The 17065-nt window shown below is 43.4% G+C and overlaps 2 protein-coding genes across 2 annotated transcripts in view; one reads left to right on the top strand and one right to left on the bottom strand.

Moving 5' to 3' along the window:
- The window catches only part of wwc3 (WWC family member 3), a 24480-nt gene extending 14418 nt beyond the window's left edge, over positions 1-10062 (top strand). Inside the window, exons 6-21 of the mRNA XM_088314119.1 lie at positions 671-800; positions 2190-2354; positions 2431-2492; positions 2924-3247; positions 3614-3703; positions 4016-4542; positions 5381-5501; positions 5748-5828; positions 6555-6641; positions 7111-7306; positions 7390-7554; positions 7911-8045; positions 8136-8303; positions 8486-8821; positions 8911-9038; positions 9447-10062. Coding sequence (XP_088170245.1) covers positions 671-800; positions 2190-2354; positions 2431-2492; positions 2924-3247; positions 3614-3703; positions 4016-4542; positions 5381-5501; positions 5748-5828; positions 6555-6641; positions 7111-7306; positions 7390-7554; positions 7911-8045; positions 8136-8303; positions 8486-8821; positions 8911-9038; positions 9447-9519 — 2788 coding nt within the window. The 3' untranslated portion in view covers positions 9520-10062. The remainder of the gene's footprint in view (positions 1-670; positions 801-2189; positions 2355-2430; positions 2493-2923; positions 3248-3613; positions 3704-4015; positions 4543-5380; positions 5502-5747; positions 5829-6554; positions 6642-7110; positions 7307-7389; positions 7555-7910; positions 8046-8135; positions 8304-8485; positions 8822-8910; positions 9039-9446) is intronic.
- Positions 9722-17065, bottom strand: traf3ip2l (TRAF3 interacting protein 2-like). Its single transcript, XM_088314124.1, has 10 exons — positions 16912-17065; positions 15373-15439; positions 14028-14587; positions 13916-13952; positions 12319-12383; positions 12158-12255; positions 11514-11582; positions 11320-11436; positions 11168-11242; positions 9722-10414 (listed from the first exon to the last, which is right to left on the bottom strand). Exons 2-10 carry the CDS (start codon positions 15417-15419, stop codon positions 10268-10270), a joined length of 1215 nt encoding a protein of 404 aa, XP_088170250.1. The 5' UTR covers positions 15420-15439; positions 16912-17065; the 3' UTR covers positions 9722-10267.

Raw genomic sequence — 17065 nt, 5'->3', positions numbered from 1 at the left:
CGGCGGCCACGTGCCAGGCCCGGCGACAGGGCTGGAGGAGGGCACCCTTACGACTCCCCCCCGCCCCCACCCCCACCATCCACCCCCCATCCCATCCTCCCTTGCAACCACACTGTAGAACTTAAGCCGATTCAACTCAGGGCTCCAGCGGCGGATTGGTTCTGTTTTTTTTTTTTTTTTTTTTTTTTTGTAGTTCAGTGATGAAAAGACACTTTGAAGCACAAGGCGCGTGCGTTGCGTTCGTGCGTGCGTCAGAGTAGACACTGTATACGTTGTAAGGAAACCTTTGAAAGGAGAATTTGAAAAGCAGCCAAACAATAGGAGGTCCACGGGAGAGCCGCAAAAGTCGTCTGGCTTTAAAATCAGGAAGCATTGCCACTGTTTTGTCATATTTTCTATATATTAGCATAAGCATTTCACTTCTATTCTCTATGGATGATTTTTTTTTCCATGTATTGCAATTTAGATTTTGTTGCGCATTACGTTTTATTTTTTTTTACGTAATATTACGACTCATAAAATTGTGACTGTTTTGTAGCCGTCTGGGTCGTATTACTCATAATTTTCCAATTTAAAAGTTACAATTATTTTGTAACAATATTCTGAGTTTATTGCATTTTGTTTTCTTGCAACATAACTGACAGTTTTTTTTCTTTTTGTCCTGATTCAGGATCGATCGTAAGATGTCGTGCAGTCAGACCAACTACAAGCTGGACGAGGCTCAGGCCATCTTCAACGAGCTGCGCAGCATCAAGAAGGCCATCAGCGCGGGCGAGAAGGAGAGGCAGGACCTCATCCAGGTGGGATTTATTCACTGCTCAATGCCTTTCCAGACGTGTGAGTCAGCATCCCGCTCATCCCTCCAGACAAGGAGGAACCAAAAAAACAAAAACGCAACACATGACAAAGCCTGTGACTCACCCGCGAGATCTTTTTATTCATTTGCAACTTTTTCAGTCCTCGATTAGCGGCTCGACAACTCCATTAAGGATGACGTCACTACACTGACCATCGCAAATTCATCTCTGTTTCCAACTTATTTTTAAATTCATTTTATTTATTCTGTTCTGAATTAAGTACTGTTTTTCATTTTTCCACATTCACGCAGGCCACGTAGTTTTACGCCCGATTTATCTTTGTCGTACGAAAATAAATTATTCTTGTAAAATTATTAAATTCTTAAAATATTGTAATTTTATTCTCTTAAAGTTAGTAAAATTGTGACTTGTTTTTATAAAATGATCTTTTTTACTTGTTGTCAGGTGGAAGCCTCCTTTTTTTTTTTTACATACAAATTGTACTGGTTAGTCACCACATGGCTTGGTTTTTCTTCCACATTTACCAGTTTAAAGTATTCTATAACGCTTGAGAATATAAGCAATAGTGTTTAATATTTAAAAAAAAAAATCTAAAAAATCTTTCTAAAACTTTTCTTACTCAATTCTTGAATTATTCATGCTCATATGCTCATAAAAAGATTTTTTTTTTATGTTTGTAAAAGTTTTCCTTATTTATATAAAACTGTGATTTTTTTTTTGTTCTACATAACATAGGAATATTCATAAATTTTGACTTTGAATTCTCTTGATTTATAACATTATTTTCCTTTATCTGCCATCAGCATTATTTAGAGCAGGGGTGTCAAGATCCAGTCCTGGAGGGCCGCTTTCCTGCATGCTTTCAATCTCTCCCGGCTGCAACCCACCTGATTCAAATGATCAGCTCATCAGCAAGCTCTGAAGAAGCCTGATAAGTATCCTGCTCATTTGAATCAGGTGGGTTGCAGCTGGGAGAGATGGAAAACATGCAGGACACCGGCCCTCGAGGACTGGAGTTTGACACCCCTGATTTAGAGGTACAGTGAAGCCCGCTCTTCATGGGGGAGAGCTGTGAATAGCAAAATTCTGCAACTATTTGATGACGCGCCAAAACCACACCTCCCCCAACCCAGAAATTGGCTTTGTAATTACCTATAGATGCCACAAGGTGGCAGTAAAACATTTCAAATGGACAGGCCCATAAAGCATCGTCACCATGTGTATAACATGTACACAATGAGGAACACGTTCCATAAATGCACTTGCTACATTTTTCTATATAAATGTTGGAAAGAAAAAAAATCTGAGAATAGGCAAATCGACAAACATGCCGGGTCCACTCTATTAATAGCAATATTTGTCATGTTGCAGAGCCTGGCCAAGCTGACGGTGAACTTCCAGAGCAGCTTGTGTGCGGGTGACGCGGCCGGCGAGGTTGTCAACAACAGCGGGGGCGGAGGCGCCACGGCGGCGGGCGAGCAGCATCAGCAGCAGTACTGCGACGCCGGCTGTCAGACGGACATGATGATGGGAGAGGTCGCGCGCGTCTACTCGTCCTCACGTGAGTCGCACCTGCGAGTCATTGACTGACGGCCATCTTGCCTGTCTGCAGGACTCGTCCCACGTGGTGGACAAAGTCAAAGTCAACTGGCAGTACGAAGAGGCCAAGAAGAAGTAAGTACAAAAAAAAAAAAAACTAAAAAAATGTTTTATATACAGTCATGCCTGTTTTATTTTTTTATTGTTTCTTGTTGAATATGCATTTGCATTTTTCTTTTTTTACTCTTATTTGTTGTAATTTATTGTACATGTATTTATTTATTTAATTCATGTTTTTTTTTTTATTTCAATATCGATTTAGGTGTTATTCATGGATTTACTTCTGTATTTGTGTCTTTATTTTGTTTTCATTTGTGTTTAGTGGTGATTGTATTTCATAATAGGTTTTTCCAATTTGGCTTTTTTTTCATGTTTGACTAGAATGAGCATTTTTATTTTCATCTACTGACATCTAAATTCCATTTTATCTCATATATCATGATATTTATTACAGTTTAAATATAACTTGCAATTATCTGACTGTGGTACCCCCGTGTGTCCACCAGGGTGCAGAGTATCCAACACCAGCTGGCCCAGCTGGACAGCGAGAGCTGGTCCGGCCGTGCCGAGGCCGACCGGGACCGAGATTTCATGCAGCTATTGCGCGAGAAGGAAGCTCTGCTGCACGACATCATCATGGTCAGCAAGCAGCACAAGAAGGCTCACGGTCCCGGTCCCGATCCCGAGCCCGATCCTGAGCACAATCCCGGTCCTAATCCCAACTCCAATCCCGGTCCTGACGCACTCCGGCATCTGGAAGAGGAACGCTGCCGATTGGAGGAGGAAGTGCAGAGGGCGCATAGCTCACAGAGTCAAGGAGCCAATCAGCGGTCAGCATCATCCAACTTTGTACTTGACTCCACTCGACACGACTTGACTTTCATGGCCTCAGCAACGACAACGAAAGAAACATACTTTGGTGTTACTACTATAGTAACTACTACTAGTATTCCTGAAAATACATCACTCCTACTACTATTATTAATAATACTTTTGGTATTCTAATACATTTTTTTCCACTAGTACTTCTTCGTTACTATTTCTACTGTGACTTTTACGTCTACTACTATTTGAATGAGTTGCGTATAAGAACTCAGGAGTTTGTGACGATGTACTTTGAGTACGAGTGCTATTTCTAATTGTACTTCTACACAGGCGTATAAACTGATGTATCTCTACTTAATGTTTGTGTGCAGACTCCTGCAGCAGGAGAAGAGGAACGTGTTGCTGAGACAGCTGGAGGAGGCCACGCGCATCACCACGTACCTTCACACCCAGCTCAAGAGGTGCGTCACCACGCCAAAAGCTTTCTGCATGTATCGCATATCCGTCGTGTTCATCTTAGGTTTGTACTCGGTGGCCAAAAAGTGGCTCGAGGGGTGGAGAAAAAATGTTAGGAGTGAGACAGTAATTCTACTAGTGCGCTGAAGTGTCCTGCTAGTGAGAACAGAGCGTGTGCTAGTGCAAGACCTTACGATGGATACCAAGGATATTGAATATTGTCTCAATTGCCAAGCAGCAGTGACGGCATGATGAAATGGTGTATAACGTCACCACTTCCCTTCATCCCGTCGTTAACTTCTTGTTTCCGTGTACAGCCTGTCTGCCAGCTCTCTGACGGTGTCGTCCAGCAGCAGCCGCGGCTCGCTGGCGTCCAGCCGCGGCTCGCTGGCATCCAGTCGCGGCTCCCTCAGCTCCATCAGCTTCAGCGACATCTACGGCGTGCCGCCGTACGAGCGCCACGACGAACCGGCGGACCCCCACCTGCGCTTCATGCTTCCCCCGGAAGCAGCGTCCAGGGACGCGTACACGCCTGAGCCAGCCGCACCCAGCAAGGCCAAGCGCGCCCACGACACGCCGCAGTCGCTGGCGTCGCTGTCGTCCCGCTCGTCGCTCTCCTCGCTGTCGCCGCCCAGTTCGCCCATGGACACGCCTTACCACTCCACGTCTCAGGACTGCCCCCTGACGCAGATGACGGAGGAGTATATGGAGCAGGCGGGACGCGGGCTGCTGGAGGGGCTGCGCGCCCAGTCGCAGCAGGACGCAATCGCCCTCGCCGCCGCGCATCCTGCGGACGCAAAGAACCACAGAGATGGAGGCTCTCAGGGGGCTTTCAACTCAACTGGTAAGATCATCAAATAACCCATGTCGTAATAAAAAAAAATAAGTCAATAATTATGTCCAAATGTGTATGTTAAAAAAAAAAAGCAGGATTACAGAAGATGACTTTCAGTCATTTTCAACAAAAATTGTACTATGCTGAAATACTTCCATTTGTGGTCTTCTTGCAAATTTACCCCATCTCAAAATAGCTCTCGCCATCTAGTGGCGGATAGTGGAATTACACCCAACATAAACGAGCGTTAGAAACAAAATATTTATTTTAGCTGCACAAAAATAAAATATCTGAAATTGTGGGTATGTGAACATGAGATGGAGGGAGGCTAGTAAAATAATATCCTCAAAACACAATTTCTCATAATTAATTTTCCCTTCTGTGATTTGCTGAATTTTATACTGAAGCCCAAAAAAATCTTTAAACTTTTAAACTTTTTTCTGTCCTTTTTTTGGGGAAATTACTGTACTATTATTCATTCATATTGTTTGGAATAAGTGTTCACTCTTGACTGCCCAATACCGATACCTGGTGTTTGCCTGTCCTTAATTATCGTAATTATGGTCAGCCGGAATAATCATGTTAGCCATCTGTCCATTCACGCAAAAATTAAAAACAATCAGTCCCCCCCCATTGACAAACAAAAGTGCAAAATGTGACTCTCTGCAATCACACACACAAGGAAAAAAAACCCAAAAAAACATCCACGTTCCAGTCGCGCATCCACGCTAACGTGTTGTTCATCCATTGGTGCACACGTGTTATGTCAACATCCTTCCACTCACATACACAAGTCAACACGGGTCTGTGCATTCACACACACACACACATCAACTGTCATGTGCAGGAGTGACTCTGCGTGGCAACAGTGGCAGCCGAAGCAGCAGAAGGACCAGGAGAGTCTCAGCTGGCATCTCCGAGGACGCTCTGGCCACAGACAGCGGCGTCTTCGAGGCCTGGGGCAGAAGGTGAGTGACGGCCACAGCTGCGCAATAATGGGATCCGAGGCCAAAAAATAAATAATAATAATAATGTTAAGATTAATGAAGCAGGTTAATCCATTCTTTTTTTATTAGTCCGTTTTGGTCTCTACTGCCCTCTGCTGTCTACTGATTTCATAGCAAACTAATTTAACGACTCTATTTTGGGTAAAGTATGGGGTAGAAATCACAGTCGTGTTTTTAATGTTGTACTTCAATTGTGCTTTCAACCAGGGCGGAGGAGCCTGAGGAGATGTCCTACCTGAAGGAGCAGACGCCAGCCAGCGAGTCAACACAGATCCAACTGGGACTGCTGTGAGTTTCCTTTTGGAGTGATTCAAGATAGTGTAATGCCCTCGCATGTGGGCAAGGAGAGCCACAATCATTGATTAAATGTCCGTCGTTTATTTAATTTTGGAGCAGGTAAAGCACTAAAACGCAAAAGGAGCTGCTGTAGGCTACAACTCACACCCAAATGCTCACACGTAGATCAACTCAGCTCTAGTTCCTGATGTCATTCACTAGGCCAACGCTCCTTAAAGTCACACGTCGTCGTTCCGCCAATACAAGTGCGACAGTACATGGTTGCAAAAATCATACAGCGTTTCCTTAGAAAAGTCAGGTTAGCTTAATGCTAAGGTACAATGCGAAACGCCATCAGAAATGAAACGCATCACCTTCTGAGCAATGGTTATTCAAACCAATATGGAGTAAAACATGGAGACAAATGATAATCATAATCACAAGCATATATTCTTTATCCTCTGAAAAGAATATGGCCAGATTGTGGCTCACTGAAGGAGCCGAGGGACACAAAATGAAACTGTCACCCACCCAACATTGTTTGCAATTGCAAAGCATTACTTTTTGTCCAAATAAGAACTCTCACTTCAACATACTTCTGAGACCACTAAGTTGCCACCTGATGGCGTCAAAGCAATGCTCGAGCTGCCATGTGCGGAACCGTTTCTGTGTTTTCCAATTGTATTTTATTGATGGTTCTTTTCATTTTCCACATTGCCCTCGTCGCGTACGTTGCAGGTGGGAGTCCGCCTCCCAATCCCTGCGTCTTCATCTGCTCCAGCTCAAGAATCTGAGCAGGTCCGTCATGAGGGACGGATACAAAGTGTGAGTTCTCTCACTTTGACTTTCGAGAGGCTTTTTGTGCTTTTTTTTTTTTTTTAACTTTTGTTTTTCCAAATTCATTTATTTATTTTTATTTTTCAGCGTTAGTATTATTTTTATGAGATTTTTGTATTTCAGAAAAGCTTTGTTTTTATTTTAGCATTTTTTTTTATATGCAGTCTTTGTCAATTGCAAGATTACAAAAAAAGATCACTAAGTTTTGTGTAATAAAGTAAACTGCAATTCTCAAACAACCGATGGCTGAAGTGCAATACTGAAGTGAATACGTTTCCAATGAATCCCGAATAAAACTAAGGACATTTTTTTTGCTATGATTCTAAGTTTTACAAATTTTTTTAAGCATTTTTGTTTTCGTTATTTTGTGAATGAAAATGTTATTTTTTTTTCCCAATTTGAATTAGAATTATTTTCTTCACCTTGGTTACCTATTCTTACCTTGATGTGTTGGCAGCTTCGTGAAGGTGCACCTGATTCCGCCGGACACGGGCCGGGCCTGCGCCTTCTACTGCTGTACGGCTCTGGAGCCGCAGTCGCACGTGAGCTTCAACGAAGGCTTCCGCATTCCCGTGCCCGCCAACGCCCTGGCCGGGTGCGCCCTCCAGCTGTCCCTGTGCTCGCTCGGGCCACAGGCTCAGGAGGAGCTCCTGGTAGGTCCGGGGAGGAAAAAATTTTGGAAACGATTGTTCTAAGTTGAATTTATAATGTACATGGTGGGTGTGTGTGCGCGTAGGGCAAAGCACAAGTGGGCCTGGCTGATTGCGAGGGGAGTACAGAGATGGTCTACCACTGGCTGAAGGTCCGAATGTTCGGCGGGGCGGAGCCTCAGAGACCCGAGCTGAGGGCTCAAGGCCAGCGGCGACATCACGACGGGCCCGAGGATGAGCACAGACTGAGAGTACTGTTCACATTTTAACTATATTATTTGAAATTATTCTGTAATTAATAATTAAATAATAATTAGAAAAATGATTGGTAGATTTTTAATTATTTAATAAATAATTAGTTAATTGATTATAATTATTGTCTTCAAACTTAAAATGTATTATTCACATTAAATAATTTCTTAGATTTATTGTAAATGATAAAATGGTGTTACTCATATATACAACTTAACATCCAATCGTATTTCAATTTAATTTATCGATTAATTCTTTGTAATGAAATCACTAGCAACAAAAATTGAGCACAAATGTAAAAATACTCACTGAGCTCAATTCTCATGAGAATTAAACGTTTTTCTCACCATCCCAGGAGAGCTCATGCGGCCTATTGTCCCGCACTGACACCGACCCGGACTCAGACCCGGACCCGCTACTGAGGCTGCAGGCTGAGTCGGTGGACAGCGGCTGCAACAGCAGCACGCTGGGAAAGCCGGCTGCACTGAAGGTAAGGCGGTGGTAACTTTTTCAAAAAAAAATTTTTTTAAGCCTGACCAACAAAAGTCTACAGCGTGATGCGTTTGTGGCGTACCGGCAGGTGGAGAAGGCCACCATGACGGAGGGACACTTTGCAGAGGCGGTGCGAGTGCGGGGCAAAGAGAGGGGCGGGGCACGCTGGGGCCATGCTGCGCCCTTCATGCGCGGCAGCACCATCGTGCGTTCGCAGACCTTCTCTCCCGGAGCTCGCAGTCAGTACGTCTGCAGAGTGAGTAAGCCCACGTAAGATGGTGGCAAAGCTCTTAAAAAAAGAGAGCCTCATAAAGCTACAAAATTGACAAACCCATGTTACATGAGCAACATCACGTGGAACTAGTGCATACTCGCACTTAAATTTAAACTCATCTTTTGACATTTTTGGCATGGTTTTTTTTTTTTTTTTTTGCGCAGTTGTACCGCAGCGACAGCGACAGCTCCACCCTACCAAAGAAATCGCCGTTTGTCCGAAACACGCTGGAGCGTCGGACGCTTCGCTACAAGCAGCAGTCGTACCGGTCCTCATTGGCCGAGCAGCCCACGCGCACCTCCTTGGACCTGGAGCTGGACCTCCAGGCCTGCAGGACGCGCCAGAGGCAGCTGAGCGAGGAACTGAGCACCCTGAGAGAGCTCAAGCTGCGTCTGGAGGAGCCGCCGCCCCGCCAGCCCGCTAGCCAGGCCGGAGAGCTGCCCAGCTGGGCCTTGAGGGACGAGCGCTTTCGCTGCCTTCTGAGAGAGGCTCACAGACAGGTGAGCTGGAGGGAAAACGGATGTAGCACCGATGCACTCGGTCGGCGTTTGCTGTGGCTTGACGTGAGCACGTCCCCCCGTGGTTGCAGGCGGGTCAGAGTGAGCAGGAACAGCGTCAGGAGGAGGAAGTCGGGAGGAGGCTGAGGAAGGCGTCCAAAGAGCTTCTGCACATGAGGGGGCAGAGCCACAAGGAGCCGCTTCCCGTTCACACGTTCAGGTCGGTCAAATAAACGCATCCTTCCTCACCACGCCTTCTTTTGGCTTCAACATTATGTAATCAGCCTGCCATGTCATTCTTTCTCCCTGAAATCTGATGACAAAATATAAAAAAAAATTTAAAACATAATTTTTTTTATTAGAGGTGCTCCAAAGCTTCTATCGCCCAAAACTGACAGCAATTTATCTGTCACTAAGACTTATTATGAAACTTAGCACGTTAATTAATCACGTTGAAACGTGAAAAATATTACATTGAAACGCTGCTTGATCGCCATCAGTTTTTATACATTACATGCTAACTAAAAACTTGAGAACTAACTAAATGCCTCGTCTTTAGTTGTGTCGGCAAAAATTTGCAGCATTTCTTTGTCATCTCCCTGGTGACTCAACTTGAATTTGTCCGCAGAGAGAAGATGGCTTTTTTCACCAGACCAAGGTTCAACATACACGTACCTCCTTTGCCGGCTGACGACGTGTGACGTGCGCGCCCCCGCGTCACATGACATGAAGTATTTGTGCTACTTTCTACATGCACACGCACACACGCACACAAAAGAAGTCATGAAGCGTTTGTGTGTCATGAAGAAACTCTTCTTATTCCTGCACGAAGTGTCTTCTGCTTGCCAGATGGGAACCAAAAAAAGTTTAAAAACAAAAAAAAAAAACACAAAAGCTACTCACTGTACTGTAACTTATTTTATAGTACTTTTTCCTTGAAGGAAATTAAAAAAAAATCAAATAAAACCTGCTTCCTGCTTTTTAAGTGTATTTTGTAGCTTTGAAACAAATAGCACTTCAGTGTTTGTACTTATCCTAAACGCAATGTATTTACATCCAATGTCACTTTGTAATCCACTTTTATTACAGATGTCCTTTTTTTTGTTATTAAAATTAAAATTATTTCATGTACTTTTCAATATACAGATGAAACACTGTATTCAAATTGTTTTTTTTTTTTCTAATGATGTCTGTATGAGCATCTGCAGTGTTACCTCTTTTGTGAAAATAAAATTATTAAACCATTTTTTTTTTTGGCATGCCGTGTGAACAGCAGCGTGGCGGATGACCCCATTCGGGTGGAAGGACTGTAGGTGGGTGAGTTGAAAAACCACAAGCTCCGCCCCTTTAGGCCCCTTGCGGTTTTTCGACAGAAGAGCACTTGTTGAAATTAAGGGCAAAACGCAGGGGTGTAGTTGGGAAGGGTGCTGGGGGGGTGAGAAAAAAGTTCTATATGGGGATGGACACGATGGTGGGCAGTTCTCCGATAGGCGGCGGGTTGTACTTCTCAACCCTCATCAGCCGTCGCAGGATGTCGTCGCGGTCGCGCGGCCAACTGTACACGTGCGTATTCAGCAGCCAGTTGGGAATGTGACGCTGCAGGTAACGCAAAAAAACACATCAAGGGGTTAGATTTCTACGCTGTCACAGGTGAAACTTGATTTTATTGATGCTCTGGCCAGGAGAAAATAATGTCTTGCTCTTTTTATTGATTTGCCTAAAGCCTTTGACACAGTTGATCACACAAACTGTTGATTAACACCTTACACCAGGTGTGGGCAAACTACGGCACGGGGGCCACATGCGGCCCGTTAAACGTTTTAATCCGGCCCACCAAACTTGGAAAAAAAAAATTCAATGAATAAACCTTGTTCATGTTTTATTTTCTAAATACTGTGGTGTGTCAAAGACATATATTTTGTTGTAATGCTTTTGTTTTGCTTTTAAAATTAAATGTATTTTTTTTCTAAGATGAGGTGAGGTTACCAAAACACTCCAGCCATCTGCTCCCGGTCCGGTCAAATTTTAGAACTCATTGTGGCCCACCAATCAAAAAGTTTGCCCACCCCAAATCTTCTTCTCATTTGTTCAATGATTAACTAAGAAACAGAACGCAGTTTATGCATGTGGCTGGATCCACTTCTTTCATCCTAAATTTTCCCAACGGGGTGCCCCAAGGCTCAGTGCTGGGACCCATTTTATTTTTAAATTTAAAGCCAACCGTCTGCGTGCTTATTTTAAAAGAGTGAATATCTGCCAATTAAATCAGCTGGCCGATTAATCGGTGAGGGCCTAGTTAGGGGATCGAACGTCTTTTTCATCCAGTGCAGTATGTTTGTTAAGTCTTACCTTTTTCGCCCCGGGGAACAAAATGGGAATGAAGCGGAAATTCTTGCTTCCGTTCTGGATGAACTCATTCTGAAGCTGAATTAAAAGAAACGACGCCGTCAACAAGAAGCTAAACGGTTTAACATTTCCATTGGTCGTACGACTTTGGGGACCTGTTTGTGGATGTAGACGGTATTGCACGTCCTCTCGTCGTTGTCAGGACTGACGTGGGAGGCGGTGACAGTCTCGTGGTACTTGGGACTGATGATGATGATGATCAGGTACTCCTTCTGAGCGAACAGATGGCAGGGGTCAGTTTGCGCTCCTGAGCAAAACCTCAGAGGAGGCAGCGGCGGCGACTTTTTACCTCGCTCAAGTAGCGCTCCATGAAGTCGATCTTACTGATGCTACGGAACTGCTGCTCGAATATGTCAATCTGAAAGCAGCACGTTTGATAGAGCAGTCACTCTCAGGGATGGGAAATGTACTTTAAGTATTGAGTTTCTGATGGTGTTTGAACTCTACGTGATGTAATTTCGTGGCTCGGTAATGTGTAATGACAACTTAACACAACTTGTAATCTTCATTTAAAAAAAAGTAGATATATGTACTACTTTGATTATATAGATTTGCATTGTTTTAGAATGTTTTTTTTTAAACATGAATATAAAAAAAGAAGCTAATGAAATATTTTCGTTTTATATTTTGCAATAATTAAATGTTAATGTTTGCGCTTTTTCAGACATTTAGTAGTAAATTTTCTAAAGCTGTTTAAAGTGTGGTTGAAATTTGAGAACCACACAAAAGTGTATCGTTAATTTTTCTAGTAAACTTTCTGTCATTTCAATTTTTAGTTGCGTCTCAGCAAAAGCCTGACGATTTTGTGCAAACACTGACCACTGTTTAGAACTGTTCATAATTCCCTCCACCTTATCTAAGGTTCTATCCGTCATAGCAGCCGCCACAACATGATAAAATGTGATGAACCGGAAGCCTTTTCAAATCTCGTACATGCGTGTCGAAGCCGTTGTGTCGCAACAGGGCCACGAATTTGATGATCTCGTTGACGTGCGCGTCGTCGTCCGCCTCGTACGTGACGAACACCCTCCCTGCACACGCAGCAACAACGTTAAAGATGTGCTTTTCTTCGGACCCTTGCAAGGGCCACTTACTTTGCTCCAACGATAACGACATGCTGTGCGTCGACGGCTTTTCTGTGGGCGGAACACTGTGGCCCCTGGCGAAGGAAAAAAAAAACAATATGAACAAAACATTTAGCAGAGAAGGCTCCTACATACGATCGCGTTTTGGTGGTGAAATTTGTGAATATATGTCACACAATATGTGGGCCGCACTGAGGTTTACTGGAGGAGATAGATGCTCTTTGATAACTAAAATATGACGTGACGAGACCGAAATATATTAGCGTGTGGTCTGTCAGACGTTCGAAATGTATGACATTTCTTCCTATAATGCATGTAATATGTAAAAAAAAAAAGTTCAACATTGCTGGTGCAACCTATCCTTATTAGGCCACGCCCACCAACTTGCCGCCACGCGACACGTTCGCGGTCATTATCGCGCTTTCCTTTGATGGACCATGGCGGCCATTGTCAAAGTCGCTTGTTGAACATAACATAAATGGACACTTTCCGTACAACCCAGCGTGAAAAACAACTGTAGACGACGGTGACGGTAGTGTTGGCCACAAACTAATACTACAAATCTCAAGCGGCATTTGGAGGCTCATTTTTCAGCAGGTAAGTCGCAACTTGTGCTGTTAACATACTGTGTACATTTGTTAGCATTCATGCTACTCGACAATCAGCTTGGGATAAATTACATTTCATTGTAAGTTTCAAAGTTTTCTTCCTCGGGCAAATTGCGCAAATTAGTTTGGTTGTGCTAACGTCAATTCATTAACACGTGCGAATATAATTAAATATTAAAAGTAGGAGTTGTAACATAAGTAATCTCTGCTATTTAGTTGGATGATGGGAGGAAATGTGTGAATTATTTTAGAGTTTACACTTTATCCGTGTAATTGAGAAAGTCTTTGCTATTGGGTGGAAACCATAATTTCTATTTTTAACTAAAACTAGACTAAAACATTTGTGGGTTTTTGCCGACTAAAACTATCACGGAAAGGAAGTGAATGAGATGTGACTAAAATGAATAAACATTTTTGCCCAAAAGACTAAGACTAAATCTAAAATGTGTCTAAAAACAACACTGGTTGGTGTGTTTTGCTTGTTTTTGACTTAAATACACGTTTAATCTCTGTGGTTGGTTGTGCGTGCATGTATGCATGCATGTAATTTATTTATTTGTTTGAAGCTTCTCATTTTCTCAAAGCTGTGTATCTACTAGTTCATTCTATTTGTACTAGTTACGCCTTCTTTACGTGTTCTAGCTACCTTACTAGTTCTATCCTGGTACTCGCTTTCTATATCGGTCTTAGTATCTATCTATACTAGTTATATTGTCGTGTCCTTTCTCTTTCCTTTGCCGTTTACATAAATGTTTGCACTAGGAAATGTGTTTTTGAAATAGTCAAGTTTTAAAAATCCTGAGGGAAGTCTAGATCATGATGGTGTAAACTATGAGTCCGTACTTATTACACCATTACGGAAGTAGGTTTTGAATGGCAGCATTTATGACACAATTAAAGTTCAATCCATCCAGAGCGATTTTTTTTTCCCGTTTCCGACATGAATATCTATCCATCCATCCATCAATCAAGAATTCAAACGCAAAAGAAGAACTTACGTTGGAGTGAATCGGTCCCAGGGAGGTCTGCAGTCACCTGCGTTTTGACAACACAACCAATGATGAGAACTGTACAGGAAAAATCAGTGAAACCCACAAGTCGAGAACTCACAGTGCTGCGGGGCATAAGCCGCTTGCTTCTGATGCCACGGCAGCTTGACCGGCCCCCCTACCGGGGCATCGGCGGGACACTGGTCCCAGCAGGCGGCACCCGGCGGCGAGCACATATACGGCGGTAGCGTGAGGTGCCGGCTGGGCGGCTCGGAGCGTAGCGAGCACGGCTGCTCCAGGCTCAACTTGTGTCCGGACTGGAAGCTGTGGCCGCAGCAGCTGCAGAGTTCTTTTGGGTCTGACCCGGACGGAGGTCCGCTGCTGGGGTACCCCGACCAGTCTGCGGAGAAACCGGGCTGCTGCGGCCAGCTGCCGCCCTCCAAGCTCGGAAACGGAGTCAGTGGGCAGCAACGGTAGCTCAGGGCGGGGCTGGAATTTATGTCTGTCTCGCTTTCTTTGTCCTGTTCCAAACTTCGTGAGGTGAGCCTGGAGGAGGCGCTGGAGGCCACGTGGTCGTAAAGGGGGGCCGAATCCAATTTGGGGGTGGCGGTTGCTTCTCGCTGTTCGGCGCTCATGGTCTCATCGTCCTCTTGTGGCGTGTTGCTGTTGCTCAGGAACCAACTGGGCAGGAATTAAGTGTAGTTAGACTGTCAGGGCACTGCAGCGATTCATTTTTGTTCTCCAAGGTACAACGTTTTGTGATGTACCCTATCAAGTTCACAATTGAACCCCATGGTAATTAAGTAATGTTGTGAAAAAGCGCAGAGCCACTAATATTCTAAAACCGGCAGTGGGACAATTTCAGTACCTTTTCTGTACATGTAAGTGCACAAACAAGTGCTCTCTGGTATGGAATATTTCGACCAGGGATGGGCAACTGATTGCACTTTAAACAAACTGTCAACGGTTCTTGTGAACTAAATCGCTGTTGTTTGTGTAGTTTTTTGTTGGCAGTAAATGAATAGTAATTATACAATTTAAGTGCGCTTTTGTTTCACGTAGTTTGGCGAATGTCGTAATTAACTGTTGCGTTAAATTTAAATTGCACATTGTTAACGTGAAACAAGCATCATGTTAAATTCTGTTGAATTCAGCCTTCTGCTCCGTGTTGTGTCTCCATTAACTTGAGCGACACTAAAATGCTGCACAATCAATCGTGGCTGACAGCATCTCCTACGTCTTCCTCTCTAATGGAGATGAACAGGTGGAAGCGCAACCGAGTGATGTTTGCCATCTAGTGGTGAATGGTGTTATTGCAATTTGAAAGTAATTAGATGGCAAATATTTTATAATGATGTCCATCCCTGATTCAGGCCACTGAGTGTGAGTTGAACATTTCATTATTGGCAATAATTTGGTTGTACCTTGGTTAACAAGTATTTTCCCCTTCAAAGCAATTTACTCACCTATTTGGAGATTTGCAAGCTGGCAGCATGATTGAGCCTCCTCGCATCCATGTGTGTTCACGCGGCACTTGACGCGAAAACAAAACAACTTTTTATAGTTTATGTAATGCCGTCTCCCATCAAATTTCACATTCTCATATGTCACTTGGTGATGATGAATGTTATTAGGTCCTCTCCTCGGATCCAATCTTCTTCTATAATTTTGCACTTTTTTCAGGGAAAAATATGTATTTCTTAAATTCTGCACATGTAATCCTCGAAAGTGATGATAAGATGTAGTTGTCTGAGTGGTTTTAAAATTAAGAAATTTTAGGGGTAAATCATACTTGTTGCATCATAATCAGATTAAGAAAACAAACATTTTCTTTGCAATATTTTCTCTATGCCCCCGTTAGCCTAAACACAGTATTCTGATTAATATTGCATTCGTAGGATAACAATCGCGCAGATGAATCTTTCCTTTTTTGGCCACCCGAGAAAGCCGACATTTTGTGCAGCACCGCCCCCTGCTGTCGAATAGAATCAACGTCAAAGTGGCCTCGGAACGTCTTGTGACGTGACCGAACCCAGAAACAGGTGAGCCGTTCGCAGACGAAGCCCGTGAGCACTTTGATGTTAATTTGAGTCCACAGCAGGGGGGGCTGCTGCATAAAATGTTTTCCCGCAGCTTTGACGTCCCGCATTAATGTAAATAACTTAAGTGCTTACTCATAACACCTAAAGACACTCAAGCGCTTTCTAGCGAAACACATGGAATATATTCGATTAAGAGCAACGCTCCTCGTGAGCCGTGGCTTAAGCTCTAACAGTTTTCTGACAATAACCAAATGTTAAAACTTTCACACCTGCTTAATTTGTACTTATTGTAAACATGAAGAAAGATAGCAAAAAAAAAACAACACTGTTGCTAGTTGTTAGCCCTTCTATGGCGTTTCCCATTATGAGTTAACATTAAGCTCAGATTTTTTAAGATGGTTATATGGTTGTTTTTGTCATCAAGGTGTTATTACATCTTAATTTTTTATGTAATCTTTAAAACTAGTAAGAAGACTAATACACTTGGTATGCAAGGCCTGTGGCACACAAAGATTGAAAAACAAGAACGCACGCACACACGCAGGGACTTTCTGTATGCCTTTGAAGTTGGCCCACGTGCGATGACGTCGATTACAAAACTACCACTCAAACAAATCGTTTGGAAGTCACACACACAGGTAAACACAATTAGTTATTTGTGTCTACAAAAAAGCCATTCATTCGTTTTGCCATCTGGAATTATCGACTTCCCCAGCGAGCCCATGTTGCCAATTTGTTCCGTCAAAGGACATATGACATTAAAGTGATATTTAAAATGACATTTGCGGTTATGTCTGTGACCTCGATCTTTTCTACTCTGTTACAGTTTTCCTTCGTTCGAGAGCTTACGAAAAGGTTATGGAACCTGTGTCAAGAATATGCAAGTGTACATTTTTTAACCTGCGAGGCTACACATGGAGCACGAGCTACACGAAAAGAAAAAAAAAGAAAAAGTCCTCTTACCGTCGCTACAGCTTGTGGTGGTTGTGAGAATCCTGATCGACGATGCCCAAAAACGAGCTCGCTCGGCCGCTACTTCGTGGGCAATCGTCCGCTGCGTGGTCGTCAATCTTTGGTTCACATGGACGACGTTTTTGTTCTATCCCGTCTTGTCTTG

The sequence above is a fragment of the Idiotropiscis lumnitzeri genome, chromosome 13 (genome assembly GCF_059441095.1).
Source record: "Idiotropiscis lumnitzeri isolate Australia: NSW breed Sydney's pygmy pipehorse chromosome 13, RoL_Ilum_1.0, whole genome shotgun sequence".
NCBI lineage: Eukaryota > Metazoa > Chordata > Actinopteri > Syngnathiformes > Syngnathidae > Idiotropiscis > Idiotropiscis lumnitzeri.
The sequence above is the reverse complement of the archived record's forward strand: the minus strand, read 5'-3'. Positions and strand labels throughout refer to the sequence as shown.